General features: G+C 45.5%; 1 protein-coding gene across 1 annotated transcript in view; it reads left to right on the forward strand.

Moving 5' to 3' along the window:
* LOC307139994 (uncharacterized protein) overlaps nucleotides 1-15,474 on the forward strand; it is a 94,927-nt gene extending 79,453 nt beyond the window's left edge. The window contains exons 35-37 of the mRNA XM_079839236.1: nucleotides 9,813-9,971; nucleotides 10,227-11,090; nucleotides 15,051-15,474. Coding sequence (XP_079695362.1) covers nucleotides 9,813-9,971; nucleotides 10,227-10,233 — 166 coding nt within the window. The 3' untranslated portion in view covers nucleotides 10,234-11,090; nucleotides 15,051-15,474. The remainder of the gene's footprint in view (nucleotides 1-9,812; nucleotides 9,972-10,226; nucleotides 11,091-15,050) is intronic.
* Nucleotides 15,475-15,980: the final 506 nt, after the last annotated feature.

Below are 15,980 nucleotides of genomic sequence, written 5' to 3' on the forward strand. Positions count from 1 at the left end.
CCAGTATAAACAAAATCCATTTTCTCTGTGAAGCTCAGAGGCGGGGATGCTGTAGAGCGGAATAACATGTCTGGTGAGGGGGGCTGCTTCTCTGATGTTACCGGAAACTGCAATATGTTATCGTCCGGTTCAAGGAGTGACATTTCTTCCAGCCTATTGCTTATATTACATATAAGTTTTAAAATTTCACCAGTATCACTCCTGATGGTCCCCATTTTTACCAGTGCCTCCACAGACTCCACAGTATGGGCTGAGATGTTACTGTTTAGTTCCTCGATCTGTGTCATTTGGAGCAGTTCTAATTCGTCACAGTCTATCTGTGGTGAGCTCTGAGGGCGGGGCTCAGCTGGGAGTGTGTCCATGAGAGGTGGTTGTTGTGGCTGCGTGGTGTTATCATTGTCCTTGTGGGGTGTATCAACCGCATGTCCATTCAGATGCTGAAATGAAGTCCTGTGATCGTACTTTACTGGTGTGTGTGTGCCATCCAGGTTGAGTGGGTTAGCACACACAGCTGAAGGATGATGAAGGGAAAAATAAATATTGTCCTTTAGCACTCTTGCACCGAGTTTGTTTGGGTGGAGGCCATTTGATGTAAACAGTTGTCTCTGACTCCAGAAGAGATTAAAATTGTCGATAAAGTTCACTCCCTTCATGTTGCAGGTTTTTTGCAGCCATGTATTAAGCCCAAGTAGCCGTGAAAACCTATTTGTTCCTTTTGCTGGAAGTGGTCCACTGATGAACGGCTGAACTTTCAGTTTTCTAAGTGTTTCAAAAAGTTCATTAAAATCCCTCTTAAGGAGTTCTGACTCCTCTCTCTGAATATCGTTCTTTCCCACATGAATGATGAGTCGATTTGCAGTCTTGTGTTTCATCAGAATGTTCTTAAGTTCCCTGTTGACATCAGAAACTGTAGCTTGTGGAAGGCAGCATGTAGTTGTATCCCTGCTGCTAATGTTTCTGATTGTTGAGTCGCCCACTATCAGAGTCCTGGGCTCGGCTGCGGTCTGAGCTGAGGGCCGCTGTCTGCTCGACCTTGAGCGCCTGTTAGCATTAGTGTTAGCTGCGGGCTGATTCAATCTTTGTTCGGTCACATTTATCACGTTTGGGGATTCCTCACCCACATTCATTAGCACTTCAAATCTGTTTTCAAGATGTATATTAGGTGGTAGAAAACTAGTGTTTGCAATCCTTGTGTCTGGGGTAGAGCATGCTACTGCGGCAATATGTGATGCTCGTGACAATCTGATGTCTCGAGTGCCTTTGGGTCTTGCTCCCTGTTTGTTCCATTGATTAGTGTGTTGATCAGTTACTTGTTTCTCTACATGTTGAGTAGCACTACATTTATGGGACTCACCGGCAGTGTGCAGAGGGCGATCATGATGAAGCTCTGCTGTGTGATTCGTCTGGTTGGATGGTTCCGCAAATAACTTTGTTTCAAGAACTGCAATCCTTTGTAAAAGTCTGTGGCAGTTTGTGCAGCAAGTAGATTCTAGAAGAGGCATTTTCTTATCCTTTTGAATGTAGGCAGCTGTGTTTTCCCTTCTCCGGAATGTAAGCTGAAGGCAGTGGGAGGCTGGTCGGTTGAAATATTCCGCTTTTTGTTTAGGAATTCAGTCACCAGAGTTTCTAATTTTATCATTGGAGTCAAGCTTTGTCGCTTGAGCAATGTGCTGATTTGCTGAAGTTGTAAAATATAGAAGCGATAGAGCAAAGCGCGGAGCAGTAAGCAAGAGCGTCCGAACAGTAGCGAAGCAGGATGTATGTGCTAAAATAGCTAAAATAGCTAAAAATGCTACCGTACGTGATACGAGGCACTTCTTCACATCATCCTCCCAACCAAATACGTTACCGCGGAGGGTAAAGGCACTGTTGCTTCACCCTTTTGAAAGTTCGTTGAGGTTGTGTTCCCACAGCGTTAGCACATTTGGAGAGCTTGAATAACTGTCAACTGTTGAATGTCAATAAGCTGTGTTTCCATCCACCTATTTTTATGTGCAGTTTGGGATATTGCATCAAAAAATGCTGAATGGAAACGCCAAGATGCGCATTAATTCTATAAATGTGCATAAAAAACATATGCACTCATTTGAGGCGGATACATTTTCTATCCGATATGAAAACGTGCGCATAAACTACGATGGAAATGCATAAAGTCTCGCTTGTTTACTTCAAACCGGAAGACGCTCCCACTTTTGACGCAAGGCCTCATGGGACTGTGGATAACCTAGAAAAATGTATGTAAATGTCATAGGTAACTGCAAATCCCATTTGTTCACAAGGATGTATTAGCTTATTTATCTAGCTCCCATGAACTATATGCAATATGCAATATGCATTTTACAGCATGTATTAATATTTGATCAATACAATTGTACCTTTCATTCATGTTAGTTCATAGTGCATTAACTAAGGTTAATAGATAAAACTAACAATGAACAATACTTATTAATGTTACAAATGGAATATTATTGTAAAGTGTTATCATTTCATAGAAACCCAAACAGTCAGCTTTTTTAGAACATTTGGCAATTATCTAATCAAAACAACAAAATATGAATTGAAATCCAATCTGTTTCTGATGTGTTTATATTTCTGTCGGCTGCTTGACGATACAGTTTGCTTTCTCACGTCACGAGTTGTTACATTGTTTTAACTGCTTGGGCTACTGCTAATGGAATGCTAATGCTAATGTCCTCTCAGCCTCGACTACAAAGTGCACACACACTGCTGTTCTTTCCCTGCTGATGCAGCATCTAGTCAACAAATGAATGACTTTATAATGATTTGGAAACATGTACTGAAGTGTCCTGTATTCATACCGTTTCACTGTCAGTGTTTTAAACGCACATCTGATGTGTGAGCGCTCTCTCTCTGTGCAGTGTGTGCTCTCCGTTCAGCACAGCCTCACATGTTAATATTAACACCGTCAGTGATAGTTGTTATTTGGCCTCTAGAGGGCGCTCTCGTGCTATATAATGCCAGCAGACCCTTCTCAGCCGCTCAAGCAACGCAACCCAGAAAAACTATCGGTATTGATTTTTGCAGATAATCGATTATTCCACCAATTAACTATCAGTGCCTATTAATCTGCAAAACTGATGAATCGGTCGACCTCTATTAGTGATGTGATAAAGCAGGGTCTGAGCACTCGAGTACCCAGCGCTCGCAGGTCAGTTTAGGCCATAGTGTCACAGACCATATGGTGTGTATGATCATGTCTTCATCAGTGAGCTTTATATGTGCTGTGCGGCACAAGCAGCTTCTGTCAGTCAGTAACTTCAGTCAGGAATAATGTGTGAGGATAAGATGCTTTCACCACAGAGCAAACAGCAGCGGGAAAACTGCACACACAAGCATCAAACCACACAGAGCTTAACTCAGTATTATTCTTCACACATTTGCTCAAGAAATTATGTTTGTGATAAGAACAGTAACTGTAATAGCATTATAACATTTACACAAATATAATATCAATAAGTTGCAGTGAATGTTCCTGCAGAATCTTCTTCCTCTGACTGAAGATTGGGCTCTTATGTTTCTTAAACTGCTCTGTTGTCTTTAATTATATTTTAAACATTTTACCAATGTGGCATATTAACACATTAATATATGTTAAAAATACTTGTCTTTTTTATAAATGGTCTGGTAAGAACTGTGACTGCTGGTAGTTTTAATCTATCTGACACCTTTCCTGATATTCTGTCATATTTTCCTTTGTGAGAAGAAATTCTGCAGGTGTAAAAGCAGGAGCAGATGTGACACACACGTGACACACATTTCCCCAAACAGCCTCTTTATTCTGCAGATCTTTATTTTCTTGAGCAATGCTGTTATGAAGTGCAAATCCAGCTGTGAATGTTCCTGTCAGATTCGACACTGACACAGAATTCATGTGTTCATTCACGCTGGAAGTCTCTCATCACATGAGTTCATATTGAGCGTCTCGGTTACGGATGTAACCCTCGTTCCCTGAGGAGGGAACGGAGACGTAACGTTAGTGACTAACGAATGGGGGTTTCGCTTAGAAGCCTATCAACTTCGAGTTTTGAGAAAACGCCCAATGGCGTGCCAATGCCATGGGGCATGCGGAATTTGCATACGTAGCTCCGCCTCACTGCGTGAGTATATAAGGAAGTACGAGGCAATATCGCATTATGTTACCTGCTTGAGGAGCCAAGACTGAACTCCTGCGTTCCAGGCAACACAGCTCGATGTGGCAAGGGGACGTTACGTCTCCGTTCCCTCCTCAGGGAACGAGGGTTACATCCGTAACCGAGACGTTCCCTTTCGTTCAGTCACTACGACGTAACGTTAGTGACTAACGAATGGGGGTCCCAATATAATCCCGCCACTCAGCTGTCTTCCAGTGCCCTGCGTAAGTGTGAGTACCCTGTCGTAAGACTAGTACGGACGAAGGACTCCCACTTAACACAGGATTACCAAGGTACACTGGGAAGCATATCCCAGTGAGGGAATGCCAAAGATGCCTACCCGTGGGGAGGACTTAAGAGACACATATGACCCGGAGAGGGTTGCATATGGAAGATCTCTAGGGTACCAGCCGAAGGTGGATTTTTAACCCTAGGGGTGGCGGGGACACGCCAAGGGAAGAAACCCGCTCACTGCGGAGACTTACGGTGAAATACACATGTGGGGGTCGCCAGAGGGAACCATGCACATGGGGCACCTGGCCGGACATGAGGGTCTGGGCTCGAAAGGGCAGACTGAACTGATGTCGGCGTCGACAGTGCTGGAGGAGCTCAGGGCTCTCGGGGAACTCACCTGAGGAAATATCGCACGTATCCAGTCCGTGGAGTGGAGTGGCGAGCAAGCGAAGACACCTGAACCTGGTCCATCACCGGCCCCTCGGGGGGGCGAGTACATAGTCGGACACTGGCTCCACTCGGAGATTATAGAATCTGGCGAATGTGTTGGGTGTCGCCCAGCCTGCAGCTCTGCAGATGTCTGCTAGCGAGGCGCCATGCGCTAGAGCCCAAGAGGAAGCCACACTCCGGGTGGAGTGTGCCCTCACACCAAGGGGACATGGTCGGCCTTGCTGCTGGTAAGCCAAAGCAATGGTGTCCACTATCCAGTGAGACAGCCTTTGCTTTGAGAGAGCACTTCCCTTCCGCTCTCCACCATAACAGACAAAGAGCTGGTCTGAGGTCCTGAAACACTGCGTCATGTCTACGTAGGCGCGAAGGGCGCGTACTGGACAGAGCAATGCCAAGGCTGGGTCTGCCTCCTCCAAAGGCAGCGCTTGCAGGTTCACCACCTGGTCCTTAAACGGAGTGGTGGGAACCTTGGGCACATATCCAGGCCGGGGTCTCAGGATCACGTGAGAGTTAGCCGGCCCGAATTCCAGGCACGCTTCGTCAACCGAAAATGCCTGCAGGTCCCCGACCCTCTTGACTGAGGCCAATGCGGTCAGCAGAGCCGTCTTCATAGACAGAAACTTAATATCAACCGACCGCAAAGGCTCAAAGGGAGGTCTCAGCAGAGCAGTTAACACTACTGCGAGGTCCCAAGAGGGTACGAGAGGAGAGCGAGGAGGATTCAGTCTCCTAGCTCCCCTCAGGAACCTGATGACCAGGTCGTGCTGACTTACCTTTTTGTTCTCCAAGAGATCGTGGTGGGCAGATATTGCGGCCACATATACCTTGAGGGTGGAGGGAGACAGCCTTCGCTCCAGCCCCTCTTGGAGAAACTCAAGCACGGACCCGATCGGGCATTTCCAGGGGTCTTCTTGGCGGGAAGAGCACCAGGTGACGAAGAGGTTCCACTTCAACGCATAGGCATGCCGAGTGGACTCTGCCCTAGCGGAAGTGATGGTGGCGACCACAGTAGGTGGTAGGCCACTCAAACCTGCCGCGTCCCGTCTAGGAGCCACACGTGGAGGTTCCAGAGGTCGGGACGTGGGTGCCAATGGGTGCCCCGTCTCTGAGTAAGAAGGTCCGGTCTCAGAGGAATAGGCCAGGGAGGGGCTGTCGCAAGGAGTATGAGTTCGGGGAACCAGGTCCGGCCGTGCCAGTACGGGGCGACCAAAAGGACCTGCTCCTTGTCCTCCCTGATCTTGCACAGAAGCTGTGCGAGTAGGCTCACTGGGGGGAACGCATATTTGCGTAGGCCCCGCGGCCAGCTGTGCGCCAGTGCATCCGTGCCGAGCGTGCCCTCGGTCAGGGAATAATACAGGCTGCAGTGGGAAGAGTCGTGGGAGGCAAACAGGTCTACCTGTGCGTCGCCGAACTGTTCCCAAATCAGCTGAACCGTCCGGGGATGGAGTCTCCATTCTCCCGGGAGAGGCTGGAACCGCGAGAGCTCGTCGGCTGCGTGGTTCAGGACTCCCGGAATATGGACAGCACGAAGGGACCTCAGGCGCTTCTGACTCCATAGGATGAGATGGCGGGCGAGTTGAGACATGCGGCGGGAGCGTAGACCGCCCTGGTGGTTGATGTACGCTACTACGGCCGTGTTGTCTGTCCGGACAAGCACATGTTGGCCCTTAGCAACGCTCGGAAGCGGTGCAGGGCGAACCGTACTGCCAGCAACTCGAGGCAATTGACATGCAGGAGGCGCTGGGGTCCTGTCCAGGAGCCCGCGGCTGCTTGTCCATTGCACATGGCACCCCAGCCCGTGGCAGAGGCATCCGTCGATACGACAACATGCCTGGAAACTCGTTCTAAGGGCACACCGGCCCGTAGAAAGCTGAGGTTCGACCACGGGGTGAGTGTCTGTAAGCAGGCCCGAGTGACTTGGACCCGGAGCGTGCCAGACTGCCATGCCCATCTCGGGACTCGATCGCGAAGCCAGTGCTGAAGCGGTCTCATATGAAGCAATCCGAGCGGCGTTACCGTGGCTGCAGATGCCATATGCCCCAGGAGCCTCTGAAATAGTTTCAGTGGAACCGCATTCTTGCTCTCGATTTGTCGGAGGCAAGTCAGCAGAGACTGCGCGCGCTCGCTCGAAAGCTGCGCGTACATGGCGACCGAGTCGATCTCCATACCGAGAAAAGAGATCCTCTGCACGGGGCAGAGTTTGCTCTTCTCCCAGTTGACCCGAAGGCCCAGACGGGTTAAGTGGTGGAGAACCAGATCTCTGTGTCCGCAAACCTGCTCTCGAGAGTGGCCTAGTATGAGCCAGTCGTCGAGGTAGTTCAGGATGCGGACCCCGTGCTGCCAAAGGGGCGCAAGGGCTGCCTCGGCGATCTTCGTGAAGACGCGAGGGGACAGAGATAACCCGAATGGGAGAACTGCGTACTGGTATGCCCGCCCCTCGAAAGCAAACCGTAGGAACGGTCTGTGTCGAGGAAGGATGGAGACATGGAAGTAGGCGTCCTTCAGGTCGATCGCTGCAAACCAATCGTCCGGACGAACGCATTCGAAAAGGCGTTTCGCAGTCAACATCTTGAACGGAAGCCGGTGAAGGGATCGGTTCAAGATGCGAAGGTCCAGGATTGGCCGTAACCCACCGGTTTTCTTGGGTACAATGAAGTAGGGGCTGTAGAACCCCGACCTCATTTCGGCTGGAGGGACAGGCTCGATCGCACCCTTCGCCAGTAGAGTGGCAATCTCCGCACGCATGACGGGGGCATGGGCCCCGGTCATGGTATAGCGGACTCCCCTGTAACGGGGAGGAGCCTGCCCGAACTGAATCGCGTAGCCGAGCCTGATGGTCCGGGCAACCCAGCGGGACAGCCCCGGAAGCTGAAGCCAGGCTTCCAGAGACTGCACCAACGGGGTCATACGGACGACAGACGTACCCTGGGTGGGGCAGCGAGGCAGCGTTACCGGCGCGGACAGGGGAGGCTGTTGGGCGTCCCCGGGTCGGAGCACGGTTAACGGCTGCGCCCTGACAGAGGAGACCAGGGAAGGACTCGCGTTCCTGCTTGGGTGGCGCAGAGGCGGAGGAAGCCGCGGGAGGGCGTCCTCGGCGGCGAGCAGGCTGAGGCACCTGCGCGGGCGGTGGGGTGGAGGCAGCAGCTGACCGCCGGGGCAGGATGTATTTTATTGCCTCAGTCTGCTTCTGAGCGGCCGAGAACTGTTGGGCGAAGCTCTCGACCGCTCCGCCGAATAGCCCATCCTGTGATATGGGGGCGTTGAGGAAACGTGTTCGCTCAGCGTCGCGCATATCAGACAGGGTGAGCCATAAGTGTCTCTCCTGGACCACATTTGTGGACATCACCTGACCCAGGGAGCGTGCGGTCACCTTCGTCGCCCGGAGAGCGAGGTCGGTGGCGGCACGCAACTCATTGCTGAGTCCTGGATCAGCCCCTCTCTCGTGCATATCGCACAGCAACTTGGCTTGGTAAGCCTGAAGAGTTGCCATGGTATGCAAAGAAGCGGCGGCCTGCCCCGCAGCTCTATATGACTTCGCCACCAGGGATGACGAAAACCTACAGGCCTTGGAGGGGTGCTTTGGGTCACCACGCCAGGACGAAGCGCTCTGTGGACACAGTTGCATCGCAACAGAACGTTCGACTGGGGGGACCCCAGTGTACCCATGAGCCGCGGCTCCATCGAGAGAGGTGAAGGCGGAAGAGGCTGCCAAACGTTCACGGGAAGACAACGGGGCCTTCCAGGAACGCGCGACCTCTTCATGCACCTCGGGGAAGAAAGGTATTGGAGGAGCGGCCGGACGGGTGTCCGGACGCGCCGCCCCCAAAAACCAATCATCCAACCGCGAACGCTCGGGCTGAGGCGGAGGGTTCCACTCCAGTCCAAGCGCTGCGGCGGCCCGAGACAGCATGGCTGTCAATTCTGGGTCCGACTCGGGCAATGCTGGCGCACCCGAAGGTGGCAGCACAGCCGAATCATCATCCTCAGATGACTCCAGCCCACCTTGTGATGCGGCGATAGACATCACTTCCTCCTCCGCCGCGCCAAACGCCACAGTCGGGACAGCAGGAGCCGGCCCCGATGTAGACGCTTGAACGCGGACCGGGTCAAGTGCCTGAGAGGGGGGTGTGGGCCGAGGAACTAGCGTCGGAGCTTTGTTCCACACCGTCACCCTCAGATCACCCTGGTCACCAGCCAAAGTGCCGCCTCCAGAGGAGACCGCAGATTGGGGGGTGGCGGAGGGGACTCTCGTTCCGGCATCAGCACGGAATTCACGGAGTCTTGATCGAAGCACTGAGATGGCCAGGTTCCCGCAGAGAGAACATGAGTCATCCACGAGCGCTGCCTGAGCGTGCTGAAAGCCCAAACACGTCACACAGCGCTCGTGCCCGTCGAAAGAAAAAAGCGATCTACCGCACCCAGAAGTGCACGGACGAAACATCCTGAAAAGGACGTGTCACGTGCAAGCTCTTTTGTGAGAGGAAACTTTGCAGTCGATGCCGAAGCGCCCAGGGAAACACACACCAGCTGGATGCAGACCACTGCACAGATCAGCAGGCAGGAAGTATGCGATCACTGGAACGCACCGTCACACCAACACCGACTGGAAAGCTGCTCGTCTCGAAGAAGCTGACAGAGTCTCAGAAGGCTGTAGGAGTGAAGAGGTAGGTACCCTTGGCTCCGAAAGCAGAAAAACATAATGCGATATTGCCTCGTACTTCCTTATATACTCACGCAGTGAGGCGGAGCTACGTATGCAAATTCCGCATGCCCCATGGCATTGGCACGCCATTGGGCGTTTTCTCAAAACTCGAAGTTGATAGGCTTCTAAGCGAAACCCCCATTCGTTAGTCACTAACGTTACGTCGTAGTGACTGAACGAAAGGGAACTGAACATGTCAGAGCCTCTGGTTTGATATCACACTCTGGGTGAAAGTTACAATCATTTCTCTTTTCTCTTGTGTTTGTCTTTTCTAGCCTTCAGGGCTGTGGCATTACAGATGTTTCTCCTTTAACTCAGTCTTTGACAAACTCAAAAGCACTGCAGTTTTTAAAATGGCTTGATCTGAGAAACAATACGATCAGAGACTCACAGAAGCTCAGAGACGTGATACGAGACTCAAACTGTGACCTGAGGTGAGGAAACATCACTTTACACCACTCACACTAACACACACATGGGAATTTAACTTTAAATGTATTATATTTAAGACATACATATTTAGAAACAATATGTACGCCAAATAATGTAAGATCAGTAACTAATCTGATTACAGTAATTTAATGTTGTTGCAGTCTATTACACTTTGTTCTCAAAGTAACTGAAATATTGATATAATGTGCAGCTTGTTCCACTGAGCACTGATTATGTTCTTCTACTTCCTCCTTCAGCCTATAGGAAGAGCTGGAGCAGGAGCACTGGTTATATTGGGCTAAAGCTCAGGAGGAACCTGGGACATCAACAGCTCAAGCAAAGCCACCATCAGATTAAAGATCCTCAGGAGGTTCTCAATATAACACTGTAATAAATGAATATGTGTGATGGTAGTTTAGCTGAGATGCTGCTCTACAGCACTTCATAAATACACTGCCAAACCTACAGCTGTTATGAGCTCAAGCTGTTTATATACATGCAGTTTTTCAAATAGCACTGCTTTAACACATGTACAGTTCATCATACCAGCTCTTGTGTATTATCATTTATAATGAGTACTAATGCATACAGGAGGAAGAGATTCAGACGTTCAGATTTAATAACGCAGCATCAATAGAAACACACACATGATGAGTAATGTTGACTGGTTATTGTTGATTTAAGAGCTGAAATAGAGGAGGAAGAGCCTGATCTGAGATCAGATGAGCTGGATTAGCAGGAATGGGAGTCTTTAGTGTCCTACATCATACTAATGTTGGGATTAAACTCATCTATAATGAAGAAATTAAAATATTCATCATTTAAATGATCAAATTTAGTACTTTTAATATATATTAAATCATTAAATACATGTACAGAGATTTAAATCAATCAAATGTATATTTCTTTATACCGTTATTATTATCATTATTTTATTTTACATCAATCTGTTTTACATACACATTTAAAAATATATATTCTGTATATAAAATAAAGAAATGCATATGAGGTTCTGTCTGTCTGTCTCATAATGCAGAAATATGTCTGTGCTCATAAGACACAAAGCTTTGACTGTCCTACAGTGAGAGATGATGAAGTTTCCCACACCAGCCCAGCCTCAGGCTGCGTTCGAAACCGCATACTTTCCTACTATATAGTATGTAAAAAGCAGTAGGCGAGCGAATAGTATGTCCGAATCCATAGTATTCATAAAAGAGTAGGCGAGAACTACCAGGGTTTTGGACTATTTCTCGCGAGATTTGGACGTGCGTATACTGATGTTGCGTTCGAATATGCCTACTTACCTACTATATAGTAGGCGAAAACAGTACGTGAAAGGAGAAGTATGTTCGAAACCTCAGTAATCATAAAAGAGTAGGCGAGAAGTTCCCGGATGGCCTACTGATTCCGCCCAGATTGTGAAGCACCCATCGTCGGATACTTTTCTATCCCTGCCTTCCCATGAGGCCACAGGAAAGGAGACGTCAGGCGGAGAAAAGCCAATCAAGTGTGAGTATTACAAACCAAAATCACGGTTCCTTGTGTTAAAATCGCATTTGTTGAACTACTGTAGAGTAAACAATTGAATTGTTGAAGGTGCAAAGACGACAGTCAGTATAGTATAGTTGTGATTGTGCTGTAAAAACACGTTTTATTACGTATGAGCTCCAGTAACACACACACGTCTCCAAAGTGGATTTACATAAACCATATAAAAATGCTTACTAAATGTTTATTTAACATCTGACTGGAACATTTTCGTTAAGTATTGCAGATGACATCACAGCATGAAATAGACATCTGATCAGAGTGATGTGTGTGTGTGTGTGTGTGTGTGTGTTCGTGTGTGTGTGCTATAATGTAGAGTTCACTGTTGTCATCACTGCTTACTTTACATGAACGTCAGTAATGTATCATTAAGTAACTACATAAAGTAACTAAACATAAGTTATCTTTTTTATACCTATTCATGCATCGCTATGTCATATGACAAGTTGTGTAAAATAATTCATTCATTCAAACTTTGTTTGTTACTTTGGTTAAGAAAAAACAGGTGCAGAAAGACTGGGTAAGGGATGATCCATTGTTTCATTATGGGGGAGGGGTTGGGAGTATATATAACATTTATGTAGAATGGAAATTGTGTCTCTTTTACACAGCATTTAATATTGGGGTTTATCAAACATTATAATCACACTTGTAATGCATGTGTTTGTTTAGAAGAATGTTTAATTATCTATTGTGTTGCTGATGTGGTACACCCCTCTCTTTGATCAATGGTATATTCCCCTGGTGCCGCACTCTTCAGTCTGCATGAAACATTCTGAAGAGAGTTATGTGTCTCTGTTAACGGACAACTCAAACATGTTCCTAGAGCATATTAAATAGAAGTTACAGTGACTGTTCCTTCTCATGAGTATGAGGATGTTTATTAATGCTCATCTGAGTTTCATTTCATTACATTTTGATGATGCGAGTGGTTGATCGTTTGCTGCACAAAGTGAAATACGCGCCAGTAATTGGCGGTGCATTTTGGGTAATGTAGTTCATGACTCAAAGCATGTTATAAGTGTTAAGGAGAAGCACTGAAACTGTGAATTGTTACTTTGGTATTGTAAGTCGCCTGCATATTAGAAAATGGGGCAATATACTAACTAAATGATGTATTTGCAGATTGTGAAACCAGAACAGATCATTGTTGTAACACTGTCCCATTTCATGCTTGCAGGTATGAGTTATTGTTCATTTTATTATTGTTTTATTGATTTTCAGTATTCATAAATCATATTAATTCTATATAAAAAATTTGCCTTTGGTGTAATGCATTTTATTGAATGGAACAATTTAAGATACTGTAAAGAAAACAATCTGTAATACGGAGTCTGCGTGAAACATTCTGAAGAGAGATTGTGAAACCAGAACAGATCATTGTTGTAACACTGTCCCATTTCATGCTTGCAGTAAACATCCAAGAAAAGGTATTACTGGTGTTTGTCGTCATTTGGGGTTGATCCTGTGGTGTATCCGAAATCCTAACTAACAATGAACAATACTTATTAATGTTACAAATGGAATATTATTGTAAAGTGTTATCATTTCATAGAAACCCAAACAGTCAGCTTTTTTAGAACATTTGGCAATTATCTAATCAAAACAACAAAATATGAATTGAAATCCAATCTGTTTCTGATGTGTTTATATTTCTGTCGGCTGCTTGACGATACAGTTTGCTTTCTCACGTCACGAGTTGTTACATTGTTTTAACTGCTTGGGCTTCTGCTAATGGAATGCTAATGCTAATGTCCTCTCAGCCTCGACTACAAAGTGCACACACACTGCTGTTCTTTCCCTGCTGATGCGGCATCTAGTCAACAAATGAATGACTTTATAATGATTTGGAAACATGTACTGAAGTGTCCTGTATTCATACCGTTTCACTGTCAGTGTTTTAAACGCACATCTGATGTGTGAGCGCTCTCTCTCTGTGCAGTGTGTGCTCTCCGTTCAGCACAGCCTCACATGTTAATATTAACACCGTCAGTGATAGTTGTTATTTGGCCTCTAGAGGGCGCTCTCGTGCTATATAATGCCAGCAGACCCTTCTCAGCCGCTCAAGCAACGCAACCCAGAAAAACTATCGGTATTGATTTTTGCAGATAATCGATTATTCCACCAATTAACTATCAGTGCCTATTAATCTGCAAAACTGATGAATCGGTCGACCTCTATTAGTGATGTGATAAAGCAGGGTCTGAGCACTCGAGTACCCAGCGCTCGCAGGTCAGTTTAGGCCATAGTGTCACAGACCATATGGTGTGTATGATCATGTCTTCATCAGTGAGCTAATGTAATGTATCATTAAGTAACTACATAAAGTAACTAAACATAAGTTATCTTTTTTATACCTATTCATGCATCGCTATGTCATATGACAAGTTGTGTAAAATAATTCATTCATTCAAACTTTGTTTGTTACTTTGGTTAAGAAAAAACAGGTGCAGAAAGACTGGGTAAGGGATGATCCATTGTTTCATTATGGGGGAGGGGTTGGGAGTATATATAACATTTATGTAGAATGGAAATTGTGTCTCTTTTACACAGCATTTAATATTGGGGTTTATCAAACATTATAATCACACTTGTAATGCATGTGTTTGTTTAGAAGAATGTTTAATTATCTATTGTGTTGCTGATGTGGTACACCCCTCTCTTTGATCAATGGTATATTCCCCTGGTGCCGCACTCTTCAGTCTGCATGAAACATTCTGAAGAGAGTTATGTGTCTCTGTTAACGGACAACTCAAACATGTTCCTAGAGCATATTAAATAGAAGTTACAGTGACTGTTCCTTCTCATGAGTATGAGGATGTTTATTAATGCTCATCTGAGTTTCATTTCATTACATTTTGATGATGCGAGTGGTTGATCGTTTGCTGCACAAAGTGAAATACGCGCCAGTAATTGGCGGTGCATTTTGGGTAATGTAGTTCATGACTCAAAGCATGTTATAAGTGTTAAGGAAAAGCACTGTATCCGAAATCCGCTACAGTTGCATTTTGCTTGTTTTACTAAAACAATATACTTTTCAGTAAAAAGAAAAAGTAATATAATTAAGTATTGGTCAGCATTTGTTATTATTATTGTAAGTGTTTTAGTGGGATAGCAATGCAATTCATTCTGGGGTAATCTTAATTTTTAATAGTGATACTTGCATTTTTCGAGTATAAAATCAACAGTTTTCTCCAAAGGTGAGATCTTGAGCAGCTGAAAGAGTCTCTGTGCAGACGCTGAGGGAAACCGCACAGGTCGGCCTGTGGAGTTACTGATGCTTTGAGCTGTTACTTATATTAAGATATTTATAGATCGATTAATTAAACCTGTCACTCGTCTTTCAAGTCGTTGCGCTTGATATAACGTTGTAGGTCACATGATAACGTCAACATGGCGCATAAAATGCGGCTCGCATTCATACTTAACGAGATCAGGCAATATAGTACCTACTCTTTTAGAGCTCGTTAAGTAAGTACTTATTGAAAATGAGTACCTACTCAATGAGTATGTGGTTTCGAACGCAGCTTCAGATTCAGCATTAGCAGACACAGCATTCATGAACCCATAATCCACCGCATTCTAGCTGTCGCCAGTCTAGCAACTCCATTCAATCCTTTTTGTTTAGCAAGTATAATTTTCTCTTTAGCCATTGTATGTATTTTAGAATGTATTTGCATATTGTGTAAATATACAAATAAAATAATTTAGTTTGATTTGAAAGGTTCATTCGTTCAGTAGATGCGACCGCAGATGCAGAGATTCTCCTGTGAAAGCTGTAGACCTGAAACAGAAAAAAGCAGTTTCTCAAGCTCACCACTAGAGGTCAACACAATATATCACAATATCATGTGAAGCATAAGCAATCATTTTAGCCCAGCCCAAATCTTCAGCAAAACCAGTTCTGTCTGTGATTGCTTTTCCTGTGATCCATTACTCCGCTCTGTGCTCCACTAGATTCCCTAGATTCCATTACAGTATAATACTGCAAAGCAATTTATAGCTAATGGCTGTTTGTAAAATACAGTAATTTGTTGTTTTTTACAGTAACATTGAAATAAACTTGTTTATTTTACAGCAATATTTTGTGATTTTACTGAAGTACAGTACACACTGAGAAAAATATAACTTGTAGGATTTACTTTATAAAATCCTCTTAACACATTTTGAGTAAATGTCACTGCTACTGCTCTGTACTAACCTGTTATTATAAGTATATTCTACTTACTATTGAACTTAAAATTCATGAAGTGATTGAGTAGGTATTAATAACTTATATTTTATTTCACATATAGTATTAAAAACTACTTTTCTAAGGTAAGTAGCTAAATTTAACAAACTTTTAACTCAAATAATATAACAAAGAATTAAACCATGAAAGTGCATGTTTTACTTAGAAACATGTAAGTAAATAATACAATAGATATCATGTAGATGTCATATGCCACATTACTCACTTTTAT

Source organism: Gobio gobio (assembly GCF_949357685.1).
Source record: "Gobio gobio genome assembly, chromosome: 16".
NCBI lineage: Eukaryota > Metazoa > Chordata > Actinopteri > Cypriniformes > Gobionidae > Gobio > Gobio gobio.